Source organism: Pygocentrus nattereri, chromosome 14 (genome assembly GCF_015220715.1).
Source record: "Pygocentrus nattereri isolate fPygNat1 chromosome 14, fPygNat1.pri, whole genome shotgun sequence".
In the NCBI taxonomy this organism is placed as follows: domain Eukaryota; kingdom Metazoa; phylum Chordata; class Actinopteri; order Characiformes; family Serrasalmidae; genus Pygocentrus; species Pygocentrus nattereri.
The window spans coordinates 17,734,418-17,751,742 of NC_051224.1; the positions used below are offsets into that span (position 1 = coordinate 17,734,418).

General features: G+C 38.7%; 1 protein-coding gene across 1 annotated transcript; it reads left to right on the forward strand.

Moving 5' to 3' along the window:
- The first annotated feature begins 1,780 nt into the window (after positions 1-1,780).
- arf2a (ADP-ribosylation factor 2a) lies at positions 1,781-15,009 on the forward strand. The gene is made up of 5 exons (XM_017697530.2): positions 1,781-1,936; positions 10,895-11,052; positions 11,860-11,970; positions 12,071-12,195; positions 12,802-15,009. Exons 2-5 carry the CDS (start codon positions 10,905-10,907, stop codon positions 12,961-12,963), a joined length of 546 nt encoding a protein of 181 aa, XP_017553019.1. The 5' UTR covers positions 1,781-1,936; positions 10,895-10,904; the 3' UTR covers positions 12,964-15,009.
- Positions 15,010-17,325: the final 2,316 nt, after the last annotated feature.

Here is a 17,325-nt window from a genome sequence, read left to right on the forward strand (position 1 = left end):
ATCACCATAGTACAAATATATTAACACGATCATCACATTAGTGAGACATACGCAAATTATATTGCAAAGTGTGTACTTAGTTTGTCATTGACCTCTAGTGACAATATTTGGTCATAGCATTTTCTGCCCAGAATACATTTTCCAGTTCACTTCATTTTTCTCACCATTTCATACTTTGTTTTTTTTTCTACAAAATAATGGCAATTATTTAAAAAAAAACAAATACAGAAAATAGGCAGAGAACCGGAAATACAACCTAAGGACGTTTATTATGTTTTGTTTACTTTAATGTTATGAAGGCAGTTATTTATCCTGAGTTTTAAAATGGATTGTTCTTGCTGAATTCATAAAGGTGCAGTTTTTACACATTGAGAAGTGTTCATATATAATAACATATGGAAAATGTCGTCTTCTTATAGAGTTAAATAAATCAATAGACTATAAATGGTTTCTGTTTCATTTCACCAATGTGCAGATCTGTTAAGTTCTTTGGAAAGTCAACAGGAAGGACAGGTACGACGTTGCTCTGCAGCTTCAATTTTTCTATTAGATTTTGGACTCATCCTAATAGAATAGTTGAATAATAAGAAAACACTAACGCCTATCAAGAATTTAACATAATGAGGCAGAAATAAAAAAGGGTTTTTGACATGATGTGTTTCACTAGATTCTATTTTTTTATTGAAAGCAAAACATACAGTTTAAAAGTACACAACATTGGGTGCATATAAAAAAATTAAATATAAAAGTGTACACATGGAAAAAATGCTAGAGGGACATACAGAGCTAACTGAAAATATTGAAGTGTTTTAACAGTTTTCATGTCTTTGTTATTGGAAAGAGGGCAGGATTAATTCAGTATAACGTTTCATCTCTCTTTTAAAGGCAACACAAATTACCCTTTGCCTGAGAGGAACACTTGTGATTATAAAACTACACATATTTAAAAAGGAAATAAGGAAGAAGAAAAAAAAGGAAAAAGTTTTTAAAAGTTAAAACATTTTAAAAGCCATTAAAAGTATATGGTTTGTCATTTAAACGTGCCCTGTGATTTTACAAATAATGCATGCTTCCACAAAAATCTGCACTTTTCATCAATATTATGAACGATCAAGGCACAGAGGTTTGGCCAAAATGTTTCCACGTGTTGACAACACTGAAATAAGTGAATAGATGTCTCTGGGGTTTCATCAGGTTTTGTGGGCTGCGTCCAAAACTGAGTACCACTGTCCCATCCATACTATACTAAAGCCTGGACCTCTGATGGGAGGGAGCGAGTTTTGACCTACTATTTAGTAGTGCTAGTGTGCTGGTATTGGACGCAGCCATGTATTTAAAGCAGGAAGTGTTGCATCAGTGTCACGTGACTCTCCACTAGAAGGCAATTTCATACGAAGTAATGCGGAGTTTTACGCATATTGTCTTTTTATGAAGATTAGTAATGAATATATTCGCGTATTATATGTATGGCTAATGAACGCCCAGCTCGTCGTTCGGTTCAGGGGGGCTTCTGTGGAGAGTGTCGGTTTGGGGCGGGATGGGCGCGTTCGACTCATTTCACATTTTGAGGAAGCTGGAAGTAATGGGGGAGGCTTCACACATTCCATGCGTCTCATGTATTTTTTGTATATGACAAAATTAAAAGTAACAACATGAATAAAAACTAAAATGTGTTTTTAACCCCACGCCCAGAAAAAACGAGCTGATCGTGTTAATTCGACAGCGGTACTTGTCTCCGCGTAGCACTACGGATCATGTGATTGGACCAGATCAGTGTGTGGGCGTGGCTAGTGACCATTTTTGGGCGTCTGATTGGTCGTATTCCGACTGTAGGCGGGACGAGCGACGCGGCCCTCTGTAGACCAGTGAAAGACGCCATTTTGTTAATAGTGGTAAGGAGGAGACGGATTTTTCGCGGAGAAGCCGTATCGATAAGGTAATTTCGGAGGAACTACAAAGAACACGAGAGCGCAGTGGCTGCTGTCGGTTCACTTCGGACAGGATAGATTAAGGGCGCAAACTGAGGACTATTATCACACATCCAGCCTATATGTTACTTAGCTTTTGTGGCTAAGCTACGCCAGACGAAACTGAAGTCGGCTTCTTATTCACTTCTCGGTCGAATTTTTCCGTTCCACCTTAAACGATGCAGCGCTCACATTCTGTCGCCTGATGCTCTAGCATGTAACGTCTGTACCATTTAAGGTGGAACGGGAAAATTTGACGAGGAAGCCACTTCAACCTCGTCTACGCCAGCTGGTTTGGATTGCTTAACATCTAGCTCGCTAGGCCAATTAGCTTGTCACTCTTTCAGGTTTTTGAGTAACCTTATCTAAACAGCTTCATGGTCTGTTTGACCATTATATATCCTTGTTACCTGCTTAAAACCAGATGCTTTTGGGCGAATCCAAAGCTTAAATGCTATTCTAGTTAGCGCCTTAAGGTAGCTCATTAACTGGTTAGCTAGCTAGCCGTTGAGGCTTATCGTTAGCTAGTTCTATGGCCTCACAGATTATGGTTCGTAAGTTACAAAGATACGAACATATTTATATAGAAAAGCAAAAGAACCTCTTGTTTTTTATTTCTTGAAGGATCTCAGTTTGTAGGTAGGCTTTCATTTTCAGTTGAGAGCGGAAAATATGTAAACAGTGTGGTAGGATGGTCGAGTTTGCTAGCCAGTTGGCAAAGTAACCGAGGCTATGTAGGCCGGGTTTCTCATTTTCGTTTGTCGACCTAATAAACCCGCGTAAAAGCAGTACTAACCTGGATATTCTGGGTTTTTTTCTTTTAACTTGCCTGTCAAAGTCAGTTTATATCATAGAGTTTTATGCGCGTCATTATCATACGTTGTTTATTAATTTAAAATTAATGTTGCTGTATGCATATTTTATTAGTGTGCTGTTCTAATGTCAATTTTATAAACATGCTTGCACGTGCAGTTGTCTTTTTGCTTAATTTACTTGGCTGTGCATGTTGTGTATATGTACCTCAGTCCTCCAGTACCTGGTTGTGTCTGTATTATGGGAGATAAATACAAATTGCAGTTTGTTTGAGTTCTGTTCATTTTATGTTTAAATTTACATACATATACAAAATCAGTCGTTGAGCTGTAAACAAAGTCACTAAGAACAGTTTGATGTTAAATACTCTGTTTTAGAGAAGCTTATTGACACAAAATAGTTCACAGTTGGTGGTGATGGAAACCAGATATCTGAAGTGGTTAAGGCCTCTACAAACTTCTTATGATTGTGTTTTTGCTTTGTGATAGTTTTGCAATAAGATTTGGCCTAAAATCAATTTTTGAAAGTATTCATGCAGGTACATGCATGGCATTGTAAAGCAACATAGGCTCTGTTTACACAGAAGGTAAAAGTGGCCCAAATCCGATATTTTTCCTCATACGTGACACAGATGTGTCCGTGTGAACAACAAAAAACGCATTGATTCTGACATTTTCAATTCCGATTTGAGACACTTTCATATGTGGTACTGAAATCCGATCTGCGGCAATGCGACTCAGTCTGAACAGCCAGATTGGAATTCGTGCAACTTTTATGTCAGAACAACTTTTCATATTCTTCATATTTTTGTGCTGCTGAGGCTCAAACATTTAGGCTGATATTTCTGTCCCCAAAAAATTGAAGACTCCTCACAACTGCTCCGTGTTTGAAGAGGTTTCGAATTAAGTGGCCGGAGGAGCCTGAGGCTGCGGCGCCAAAGAACAGTTTAAAGAATCTGAAGACACGAACCAAAGAAGTGGCAGTGACCGAATAACGCTACCTTTTTATGGCGAACTCTTAACACATTGTGGGTGATGAGTCCAGCTGTCAACCACTGGAACTTCATAATCGCTCCTGTGGTGCTGGCAAAGATGAAACTGAAGCTCTGGGAGCGACAGGTGTTCACTGGCCATCATGATTGTTTCCCCCCGGACAAGCCTTGTGAAGTATTGTTCTTTTGCGCATGTGGGTTGGTTTAAGAGCTGAACATGTGTCTAGATTTGGTGAGAAAATCACATTCAGGCCACTTTTACCTGCTGTGTAAATGTAGCCATAGTCACCAAGAATTATTATTTTTATAATTTTATTATTATTATTATTATTATATTTTTTTGGGTGACTATGGCTCCTGGTTCCTATTGCCACCACAGTAAGGTAAATATGAGTCAGGAGAGTTACTCCACAATAAATCATTTAAAATTAATAAAATACTCTGAATTACTTTGTCTAAATGACAATGATTGAATTATGTCTGAATTCAGTGTGATTTGTCTCATGTATTGTGAGTTGATCAACACTGGTCAAAGGAAACATTTGCCAAAAATTCAGATTTAGTCTGCTTTCCCTGTTCCCTGAACACAGTTGATTGGCCAAACGTGTATGGTGTCCACAATTTGTGCTTCACTTGTGCACTGGTGCAGTGAATGCAATGTAATAAGTCTTTCATTCAGATCAATGACTTCCACTGCTTTTTAGCATCACTTGGCTTTTAACTTGTCGTGTAAAATCAAAGAAGCAAACATGCTGTGTTAGCCCATCAATTGCATTTGTGATAGTTGTGAAACTGGCGTAAATATGATTTTTCTGATGTTGTTTGTTCCTTTTAGTATTGGCATCTCGCTTGGTGGTAGTTTTTAATCAGATTTCATAAGTTTTGTATATGTGGCTTTTCATGGCAGTTACGTTTGCCATGGGCAGTTGAAAAATACTTATGTTGGTTTCTATTTGGGAAATGGCTGACGCTATCTTAGGCTGTGGGTCTGTCGCAACCGCGACATTGTGGAAGAGATCAGATGTGGTCATGTGTTTGGCTCCAGGCTCTGAGATATAGCCTCTCCCTCCAGCCACCTCGCACATGCTTTTGTTTACTCTTCTGCTGTACATGTCCTCCAGAACCAGGAGCAGGTGCAGTGGGAGTCTGACGGTGATAATAGCAGACCCCTCTAGTTTTTTCTACATCACTGTCCTTTAATTTTGAAAGTATGGAAAGTAAGGAGAGTGAGGATCATTTCGTCAGTTTGTCGTATGAGTGTGTTATACAGTTACCTGATGGTTAACTGTATTACAGGACGAGGCCTGCTTGTAGGACTGGTGTCATATCTATTACGCCTTTCTGTCCAGTATTTCTGATGGACTGAGTGTGGCTAAAGGGCTGCAGAGTGACACCAGATAAGCAATAGATGCATTGCGCTATGATTGTACAACTCCCTTAACAGTGACTTTGTGCAAAAGCTGACCGATTGCTTTTCTTCTCTTTGTGCTGCAGTAGGTTGGGGCCAGTTTTGGTGGTCGTCATGGGAGCAGGTCAGCTTTGTTTTTACAGGACTGAGACGTTTGTTGAGGCCGGTGAATGGGGCATTATCCAAAGCTCCTCCCATCTCTTGTCCTTTAGCAGTCAATAATTAATCCTTTGTGGACCTTTTTACTTATGAGGCTCAACTTGTGGTTTTTGCTTTTTGATTGAAAATGTTTTCAATATGTCTACCAAATGTTATTCTTTTGTGTATTTTATGTACCTAACACTTGTAGAAGGATTGTGTGCTCATGGCATTTAATTCAAAAACAGACCTTTAATGGAAGACTTCGCTTATGTCAGAAATATTAATATAAATTGGAATAATGCTCTTACCATGATATTCATAAAATCAACACAACAGGAAGAAATAAACTTCCCATAGCCATGAAAGCAGTAACACCATGTGTGTATTTATATTTGTCTTCTAGGAAAATGATGTTTGTATGAATGTAAATGATTAGCTGTTTGTTAAAAACACTTTGGTTTTACTTAATTTACAATAATCAGCATTTCCTATTTGAATAGCCAGTTTTATCATTGAGCTTCAGCAGTGTTTGAGTTGTACACATTGGGTCAAAATAAGCAACTGGTTCTGCTAGAGAGGCCTACTGAAAAATAAAGTGTATAGCTAACTATAGTAGTGTTTGCAACAACTTTTCAAGTGGATGATGGTACAGCTACAGTGATGTACTACATCAAAAGCACTGATCTGCAAGCAATATGATGGATGAATTTCATCCATGTTCTCTGAGAGAAATTGCTCTCTACAGTGGTGTGAGGAAAGTATAGAGAAGAACTTGCTGAACGACAACGACTTTTATAAGATACTGATGTACATTTGGTTTATTTAATATAGAGCTTTCAGTAGCTCATCACTCTGTTACTTATCTGTGTGTTTAGTTTTTGACCCTATAAACATTGAGAGAATGTAGTCATCAGCCTCTCAGTGTCCTAAACAAAACCGGGTTCTTATGAGGGGTGTATTCAAACCAGTTTTGGGCAGTTTACATCAAAAATACAGGCCAAAACCTGGCTGTACCTGACACTACTGTAGACCATGGACCATATGAGGAACATTTTTATAAATATCTCATAAAATTCAGATTTTATAAATATCTCAGTAAATTAATGGATAGTAGACTTATAAGTATTTTACAGTGTCATCAAACGTGTCTCAGGCAGTCATATTTAAGACCAGGAACTGTATAATTGATAGATTGATGGGCTGAATCTTTAATTTAGACTAGTGATAGTTGACTGAGTCAGAAAATTTTGCCACAAGTGTTATGTCACCAAGGCTCTGTGGTCTTGTTTTTGGTGCTGATCACAGCATAAGAGCTAAATCAGTGTTGCCTGTGTGGAAAACGTATCATACTGTGTGGAAACTCCATTACATTGCATATCGTTAAATACACGTGTCTTTAAACCGCCAGAGTCAACACAACCTCCCCTCTCATCTCACTCTGGTTTCACACACTTGTATAGGGTGTGGACCAGTGAGTAGGCTAATTTCTATAAGTATGCACAGAACCATATGCTGTATAAGACATACAGGATTCACATTCTTCAGGGCCCTGCACCACCACGTGTCTGTTTCCAGTATGAGTCAGTGTTCCAGGGCACTTCCTCATCACTGTGCTGACAAGCAGCTCTCTCAGGCCTCTATAGTGCAAATGTGATCGAGTGACTGACATAAGTAGGGGAGTGAAATTGAGTCATTTAAGGAAAGTTCTAGCTCAGGGCTGCTGAATCACTCCCACCCACCACTGTGTGGGTTAAGGATGTGAGAACTGGATTCAGTGTCTGCTTAATCATTTTAATTGAAATAGTGCAAGATAATTTCGTTTTATTTTCACTGATAACATTTGTTGTGATTTGTTTTACTGGAAGCTTACATTTTAATGGGTGGTGCACTTTTACTGCCTATCAGAATGCTCATATGAGGTTCATGTGCTGTCATTTGTGTTTTAAAGTAATGTATGTTGTATATCTTAGGAACCTTTATTTATTTATAATAGTGATGTTTGCATATAGAATGCTTTTACTACAAGCAGCAGCTGGAAGTGTGTTGTAAACAAGTGATAAAATACCTGCACACTGTTTAATATGTGAAATATGACTAAGTGCTTCGCAAAACCAAAATTCTCACAAGAGGGAGTGAAAATGAGCGCATTCACTATGTTGATGTGGTTATAGACTAAAGAAAAGTAACAGTATAATAAAACAATTGTTTAATTTTAATTTTCTGATGATGCTTAACTGTTGCTTTAATATTTCAGATGCAGTGCATAACCACAGTAGGAAAGAATGAAAAACATAGCAGTGCCCGGAGGAGGTTCTCATGTCAAATCCTGCGCAAGTTGCTGAGTTACCTAATGAGCTTGAGACTTAATGCTTTAATCATTGGTGAGCTAATGAATTGCGGCTCAGTGAAAACAAATTGGCCTCTTAGTGCATTAGTTGGTACCACGACTGTCTTAAGTGATTGATTCTTGTTTTTCTTGATGCTCTCGAGTGGTTGTTCTTCTGAGCATATCTTAGACATTGTATATGTATATACGCTCATAAAACTGCATATTTCATTTTAACGATGCTCTTAAGTGCCATAGTTATCTTAAGATTTTGCTCTTTTGTTGGGAAAATTTGAATCTCTGTGATGTCAGGGGACCCAGGGAGTGTAGTTGGCTTTGCTTAATTGCATGTACTTCTGCATTTGAATGTTGATTTAAAGAAAATCGTACTTGTAGGTTTTGTATCGCATTTTAGCATGTAGTATGTCTGTTTTTCTGGAGCAATTTGACTGCACTAACTTATAAAACGTCTGAGAAACTAGATTTCTAGTTTGTGATGCATATTGTGCGTGGTGATGTTATTTGTCCTTATTGCCACCACTTGTCCTAAGCTAACTATGCCCTTGTAATAGGAAGAAGTGTGAGTGAAAGGAAAAAGTGTGATGTTTAGTTATGCAGTTTGAAAGAAGTTGTGAAGAATATTTAGTCTTTTATTCAAATTGTGTGATAAACTAAGCACTTCTTACTATCTAAAGTCAACTTTATTTATGAGGCATTTTTTATTAAAAACAGCAAATGTTGGCCAAAGTGCTGTGGAACAGATAAAAAAAAAAAACAGATAATGGCCACCTCAAAGAAAAATATATTGAAAATAATGCAGAAAAATGAGAAACTAAACAAAAAGAACCCAAACCTAACACTGAAAGACTGTCCAGAGCAACAGTTGCACACACCACGTTGTGTGCAATAGAAGAGAATAATGTTGAATGTGTAAAGAATTTGTTTGACACACATTCACAAGACTTGTATTGTTCCATAGGTTAAATAAGAGTCTTTAGATGAGATTGAAGTATGAATAGCGTAACTGTAGCAGACCTAACCTTGAGCCTTTTGTTGGTTCTGGATGTGTAAACTTGATGAGGGCAGCTGCTGATAGTATAGCTACCCGATGGCCAGTTACAGTGAAGTTCTGTAGATATATTTGTGTGTGCAGACAGCTTACTTCGTTACATCTTCTTTGCTAATGAGTCTTTGTTGGAAGACTAATAGCTAAAGCCATTAATCATGTCTTGTAGTGTGAGAACTGTAGGTATCTCAGGATGGTTCTTATTTTTCCAAAAGGGTATGTTTCTTCCTGGGAATAGGCTAGCTCTCGTCTGCGCTGTGTGCTTCCTGTATCCGCTCTTCCTGTTTACACAGGCTTATACAGCCATGCTTTTTCATTTACAATATTTATTCTGTAATACATAACATGATTAGTCAAGTTACATGAAGCAGTAAAACTAGTTCTGTTCATTTTCATGTGGTTTTGATCAGATAAGGCTCTTAATATTGATTATATTAGTGATCAAGTTAACCCAACATTTCTCTGACCATATAGTATTGCCTTGTGGCTTGCATGAGGTACAGACATGAGGATGGTAACTGGTAAGCTAACATTTGCTTAATGTTCTGTTTGAATGTGGTATGCGTTCATTTTTTTGTTTTATTTTTGGAACAAAATTCAACTGCTATTGATTAGTGTTATGATTAATCAAGTAGGCAAGTTTTAAACAAATAAAAATATACCAAATAACTATAAACGATACCAAACATGCACAACCTTTTAATGGTTACAGAATATTTGAGATGAGAGAAACCAGGAAGGCTTAGAAATGTCGAACACTGTAGCAAGAAATGCCTATAAGTTTGTGCATTAGGTTCTATTTTCTACTTTCAGAGAGAACATTAGAAGAAATTAAATCATGCCAAGTGACAAATAAGGATTACCTGTTCATTATACAGGAAAGTCTTTTGTTAATTTTTTTAAACCAAAATAATTGTGAAGGCCTTTGACGATTCGTTAATGCTTTAGGTTCTAGAATTGGAAGTAGGAGTGTTGTGGTAGAAGTGACCGTCCTCTGTGTCGAGGCTGCATTGTCTGCGAAACTGGGCCCATCATCTCTTGGGTTACAGTTTGTCTGGATTCAGGTGTAACTCAGTCAAGATGGGACTTGCTTGCTTGCTCTATCTGATTAATTCAGAGGCCGGGTGTCGTCTTTTACAGGCTGGTCAGATTACCTGCAGGGCTCCTCCCTGCAGTGGCCTACATTCACCACATCACTGACCTCATTGTTCCCCTCCTACAGCCCTCCCTCCCTACCTCTCTAGTTTGGGTAGTGTTGCAGAGCTGAATTGTGCTCTTTGTTTGTCGTAGTATAGCTTGTGGTTAGAACTGCTAACCTGCTCCCCCTGTCCACCTCCCCTCATGTAGGGTTGGTGAGCATGCAGAGGTGACAGGGGTGATTTTTCCCAGATTTACCACTATTTCACCATTATCAATAACTTGCATAGTAAACCTCAGACATGTGTAGGTTCACTGGTCAATTTTGGATAGTAAATAAAATGGCTGCATTAGCATTGTAGACATTGCAACCCCTGGTTACTGTCACCACCACTGAAAAAAACAATCCAATTTGGCACATTTCTCCACAGTGCAGTATTTGCTATCAGACCACTCATCACAGCCCTAGTTTTAAACCCTGTCATCAGCCGAGTATTACTTGTATTTCCCCAATCCAGCCCAAGTAAACAAATTCAAGTGCACTGATATGACCCTCCTGGGCCGAGTGTTAACTCTTGGGTCTGCACTGTGTGAAAAATACAAACTTGAGTCTTTACTTAAAATTTTAGTTAATTTGTCTGTAGCGCATAAGGCATTGTCATAACTTATAGGTAGGCTATAGTTAAAACATCCATTTATGAAATACCCATTATGAGACGCACAGTATTAGTATTGTTGAATTGGGATGACTCTGTACATTCTTCATCCCTTTTTCCTGCTGCCCATGCTGTTATGCCAACCCTTCAGTTAAGTGAGAAAAAGGTACTGTTACCATTAAAACTGTGGTGCCGCTTTGTGCTACAGACACTTAATCTGTTTAGAAGAGTGAAACTCAAATTCTACGTTTTACATGCACAGCCATTTTGATGTTTATAAACTGAAGTGGTCATTCTTCACTGATGTTTGAGTGAAACCATTTTTGTGGTTACTGTGACTATCAGTCACATTTTTAAAAATATTCTGATTCTTTCTCACTTTCTTTCAGATCTGCCACCATGGGGAACATGTTTGCAGGCCTCTTTAAGAATCTCTTTGGAAAGAAAGAGATGCGTATTCTGATGGTGGGTTTGGATGCTGCCGGCAAAACCACTATTCTGTACAAGCTTAAACTGGGAGAGATCGTCACCACCATCCCCACTATCGGTTAGTTACCATGGGGCTTGTGATTCAGGCACTTCATATTGACATTTTATCTTTGAAGTTTAAGAGATTTCTAAAAAATTATTGTACCTGTTTTCTGCCCCCCTTTCTTGAGTCAGTACTTTTATACCTAAATTGAATCTCCATTTGTTGTTTATGCTAGCAGTGCATGTTACATACATAAAATTGATAAAATTAGTTGCCAATAAATGAGCAAAGTCGAGCTCCAGTAATGTAATTGATTACAGCCGTTAGGGTTAGTGCATTATATTTTAGCTCATCACACATTGGCACATGTTTAGTGACCAGTGCTAAGCATATAGACTCCTTTCAGCTCAGATGGCTAGTGTTGTGGCTTCACCCAGAGTAAATTAATAATAATAATGCGAGTGGTTGGACAAGACTACAAACATTAAATTTACCTGCTATTTTAATGTAATGTAAATTTAATTCAGTTAAGACTTTTAGTGCATCAGCAATTGTCATGTCTATGTAAAATGCAAATATGATCAGCCACAGCTAGATGTTATCAGCTAGTGTATCAGCTGTAATTCCATGCATGCCTAATTTATTCCACTCACTTTCCCATCCTCTGCCTTGTCTGCATGTGTGTGTTGGGACTCACCCACACATCAGTGGTGTTGAGCTGTCCTGAGGCTGTAGTGTTAGGACAATGTGTTAGTCTAGGACCTGTCTGCTGTTGGTGACCCCCAGCTGTTTACACAGCTGTCTTTAGCCATGTGTCCTGCTTCTGTCTTTCACCCCCACCCTGCCCTGGGTGACATGCTTCTTCTGTTTCGTTCCATGCAGGTTTTAATGTAGAGACAGTAGAATATAAGAACATTAGTTTCACAGTGTGGGATGTGGGCGGTCAGGATAAGATCCGGCCGCTGTGGAGGCATTACTTCCAGAACACACAAGGTCAGTCTCTCCAAAACGCATACATTTCCGTTTCAATAAAGAGTGGATGGACTTTGATAAGTGGATGGATCTCTCACTCTTGTTGTTTACGCTCTCTCAGGTTTGATTTTCGTGGTGGACAGTAATGACAGGGAGCGAATAAATGAGGCGAGAGAGGAGTTGACAAGGATGCTGGCTGAGGATGAGCTCAGAGATGCTGTGCTGCTCGTTTTTGCCAACAAACAGGTGAGAGAGAAGAACTGCACAGCCTTTGGACTCCAGAACCAGCAAACAATTCTGACAGAAAACAAATGGATAGCTTTGTGTTTGGCCTCTTCCCAAGTCTCACATGGTAGCAAAGTATACGTATGTGCACTTATTATTTAGTCTGATTGAATGGAACCCTAGAGTGTTTATCTTCAGTTTGCAACACAGCAATCTTAGTCACTCGTGTGGCCCAAAACTAACTGGTCTGAGAGTTTAGGCAAAGATGGGCTGCGGTGCTAAGAAATCTCTGGATTTAATTAATTTTACTGCTCATTAGGGTTAGTAAATGTTTCATTTATCTCAAATTTTAATCCAAATAGGTGCATCCCCAATTGATGTATTCTATGAATGTTGATTTATCGACAGATCTGTATGAAAAATGTCAGGTATCAGCATCAACCCTCAGTTTTCACATCAGTGCATCCCTAAATTGGACTAAACAGAAAAAGTAATGAAAGCATCAGTTTCTTTCTGCGTCAGACCAGGCGAACAAACACATAGAGGACTTAAAGCAGACTTCATTTATTTTGCTTTCTACTGTCATTGTCTGTGGTAATTTACTGTTATTGATCTGCCCCTCTGTAGGACCTGCCCAACGCTATGAACGCAGCAGAGATCACAGACAAATTGGGCCTGCATTCGCTGAGGCACCGCAACTGGTACATCCAGGCTACCTGCGCCACCAGTGGAGATGGCCTGTACGAGGGCCTAGACTGGCTCTCCAACCAGCTCAAAAACGCTAAATGATCCATTCCACCTAGCCCTCTGCTGTCTGCGCTGTGTGTGAATGTGTGTATGTGTGTGTAATGAAAAAAGGCAGCGCTGGATTTAGTCTCTCACCCACTTTATCCATCCTTTTTCTTTCGTTTGCTCCTGTAGACTTTAGAGGCTCTCCCCAGTGCTGTCTAGTGTACACACACCAGAATGGAAGTGCGTGCGTGCGAGATGAGAGTGGGAGCAGCCCTGCTGTGCCTTTTGAACACATGCTTCTCAAACAGCTTGGTTCTCTCTCTCTCTGTTTCTTCCTCTCTCTTGTTTCCTTCTCTCCTGTCTCTGGTGTCCCCCCCTGGTTTTCACAAGGCAAAGAATGACCCAGGATGCTAAAAGGTTTTTTGTTTCTTTTGTTACTTACAGAATAAATAAATATATTGAAATAAAAGTACAGTCTTGATTTTCATCCTCTGATGTTAATGCAGTGGCGCATGTCTAAGATGTTACAAGGTTCACGTTGTCACCCTTTGACCCCCACATATGATGAAACTCATTGTAACCTGCATCAGGTTGGGAGAAAAGAAAGACAATAAAGTGACGTTTTCCATCCTAGATCCTTCTTTGCATTATTTGGGGGAAAAAGACGATGCAGTTGTGGTTCTTCGCTGCTTGTTAAGGCGTGACTTCCACATTGAAAGCCAGTTATTGACTTCCTCTTGCTCTCCTCTAACCCACTTGCTCATTGAAGCACATGGCTGTAGATTCCCTGGTTTAAAGGCAGCATGTTCTTTAACACTAGTGTTTCAAACTGATGCATTCAGAAAAGTGTTCAGAACTGAAACATCTAGGTTTATGATTCACTGTAAACTCCTAAACTGTTGTAAATGTAGGAAGTGATGCATACAAAACATCCTTCTGATGCTGTATTTTAACACTCAGAATAGATTTCCTTTTTTGGGTGACCGAGACAGGAGAGTTAGTCTGTGTACGCTGCGAGAGTTAGAAATTTATCAGAGTAGAGAGGCCTTTTTAGAGCTGCTCCCACTCCGATTCTTTTCTTGTTTTCATTTTTTTTTTTTTTGTTGGTTTTTTTTTCTTTCTTTCTTTCACATGGTCTGTTGAGTCAGGGGTACAGCTCCAGTTATTCACCCGTGGTCATGAAGGGTAAAGTCATGTTTAGTTGCTTTCAGGTTCACATCTCAAGCTTGGAGTCCGTCAGGAACAAACAGCAAAGTGTTAAACCTGCCAGAACAAACTAGATTCATTACTTAAGAGGGAGGATCGCAGAGCAGACTACAGCTGTACATTTACAAACACGCAGATTAACAAAGCTGTGTCTGTGGATCACAGTCGCTTTGCTTTTTGCTCTTCTGTTTGTTTCCTTTACTTAACCGCTTTTTTTTTTTTCCTCTGGCTGTGTTGCCCGACAGTCAGTCCATTTCTGAGTTTATCCTCCAAAATGTAACCAGCAGACAGGCAATTTTCAACCCTCCAAAACAACTGACAAGAGATTATTCCTTTTCCTTGGTATCTGATTTATTCCAAAGGCTACTGCGAATGTTGTTGCATACATCAAATACTTGCACACTGTAAGAAATTGCTTGTTCTGTGTGATTCCCAAAGGTCATGATCCTGTACTGACCTCTTACAAAGGAATGGGTGAATTGACACCCTTAACTAGGTCTACAACTGGACAGCAACAGTTTTTTTCTTTTTTTTTTCTTTACAAATTGCACCAAAACTCAGCAAGTTTCAGAACTCTAATAAATTTTTGGGCCTTTTATTGTAATGATCTCTTCAACCTACTGCAGTAGCTGAAATAACTGATTTATTTGAATGACAAATATCATCTGTATGGCAAAGTAATAATGTGTAAGAACATGTATTTTAGCTAGGTATTTCATTTAGGCACCGTATGTTGAGATGTGAAGCTTTAATTCTGAAGAAATTATGTTTAAAAAAAAAACAGCAAGAAAGGTGTGCATGTTTCCCCCCCTTTTCTTAAGTTTTCTTTGTTTCTAGCTTTTTTTAACCCATCTTGTAACATCTGAGAAATGCACTATAATAAAGAGATCTCTATTACAAGGTTGTCTTTGTTTATTTTAGTGGAGAATTATTATTTTTTAAAATGTAGTGGTACCTGAAGTTTAAGTATTTTATACGTTTTTACTTTGAGTTATCTTAAGGACTGGTTTTGTGCAGCTGCAGTACTTAGAAGCACTGCAGGGTGGCAGTAATGGATCAGCCACAAAGCAATGTGATTAATGCAGCAAGATTACTGTTTTTGCCTTGTTTCTTTATCACAACCCCCATTTCAGTTACTTGTTTTTACCTGTTAGTGCAACTCAGAACAACTTTAACATATCTGACCCAAAAGCTTTAACACAAGTATTGTGAAACAGATTATCACAAAGATTTACTGTGCCAGAGAAGTTTGTAAAGGTGCAGTTTGTAGTTCTACAATTACAGACTGTAGTCCATCTGTTTCTCTGCATACTTTTTAGAACCCAGAACCCCAGCAGAGCGGGTACTATTTGGGCGGTGGATCATTCTCAGCACTGCAGCAACGCTGACGTGGTGGTGGCATATTGGTGTGTTGTGCTGGTACGAGTGGATCAGACAGCAGTGCTGCTGGAGTTTTTAAACTCAGTGTCCACTCTATTAGGCACTCCTACCTTGTTTGTCCACCTTGTATATGTAAAGTCAGAGACAGTAGCTCATCTATTGCCGCGCAGTTTGTGTTGGCTATCCACTAATCCTTCATCAGTGGTCACAGGACGCTGTTGGCTGGATATTCTCAGTCCAGTAGTAACACTGCAGCACTGCTGCAGTAAAAAAAAGTGGAAATTAAGTAATTAAATATCACTCCTCATATCTGAAAGCCTTCATGTTAGTATTAAATGAACTATTAATTTAGGAAAATAACTGAATAATCTGCCATCATAGAGCAGTTGCTGCGTGTTATGTGGTTGTCTGTGCCAGTGGAAGGAAAAGTAGTTCCCTGCAAGGAACAGCACCAGCTCTACTGCTGGTCTAGTGTTGTTTTAGCTGTTCACCCGACATGACCATGCTGGCAGAGAGATATGGACAGGAAAGACTACATCCTTTTTGACTGGAACGTGCTTAAATAGCGATATACAGCAGAAACTTAATTGATGGTTCCAGTAAAAATATATATAAAATGTTCTTATTAGTAGGCTATGGGCAAGTCAAAGGCACACAAGTTTCAAAATAAAATTAGACATAATATGTCAAACACTCCTCTTTATCGCCACAAAAATGAGCTTGATGGAAACAAGAATCACATTTTAATGCACTTTTCAAAGTTTGTAGAAATGTAGCTATAGATATAAAAGGCTTAGGCCCAGACCTCATCCTGATGCTACACAATGGCATGACAACCTCAGAGGTCTATTGATTAGGGTCTTGAGGTTCTCTGATAATGGTTTATGTTATTTGTACTTCCAGTATAGAGCCCACCCAGGTACTCTGTGCATGTCTCTAGGGTGGTTTGCTGCTGTTTCAGCTGTAGATCACATCTGTTTTCCGTTATACATGATATGAAACTGCCTCTCTTCAACATCCCCCACTCATCAGACACCCACTGAGGAAGATACACCAGGCCTCATAATACAAAACCCTCCAGCAACACAGATAGGCCTCCCTTGGTCCTTCCACTTGATTGACAGATGACAGATTTGGGTTAGCTCATCGAACTGTGGCCTTCATGTGATTGTCTGGCAACGAAGGCCCACAGCAACACACACGCACACACACACACGTTTTTCTGTACTTTGGGTGCAACAGAGACAACCAGTAAAGGAGCGAGGAGAGCTAAACAGAAGCAAAGGATCTGTTTTGTGGGAGGTGTCCATTTACTCTAGATACTCTAGATTCTATATATGGATCTATATATCAGTTAAGTTGATATTAAAAAGTGGAAACAAACCAGTTGAAAACTATTTTAATCAAATAACATTTAGTCCCATGTTGGAAGCCGTGGTGGATGAGGTTTAATCTACTTTTGGTAAATTAAAAATACTTCTACTTGACTATATATCATATATATATATATATATATATATATATATATATATATATATATATATATATATATATAGATAGATAGATAGATAGATAGATAGATAGATAGATAGATAAAGTATCCCAGCCTCCTCTACTTTAAGACAAGTTGAACTATTGACAGGTACTTTTTTACTTTACCAAATGTAAAATTCAATAAAAGTACAGGTATTCTATCAAAATTTATACTTCACTAAAAGTAAAAGTATACTATTAATATTTATACAACAGTATAAGTATTGTAGTTCGAGGATTTAGTCACTCTAGAAGTTCTCATATTAACAATTTTCTCAGCAAATAAACACATGCTACTTA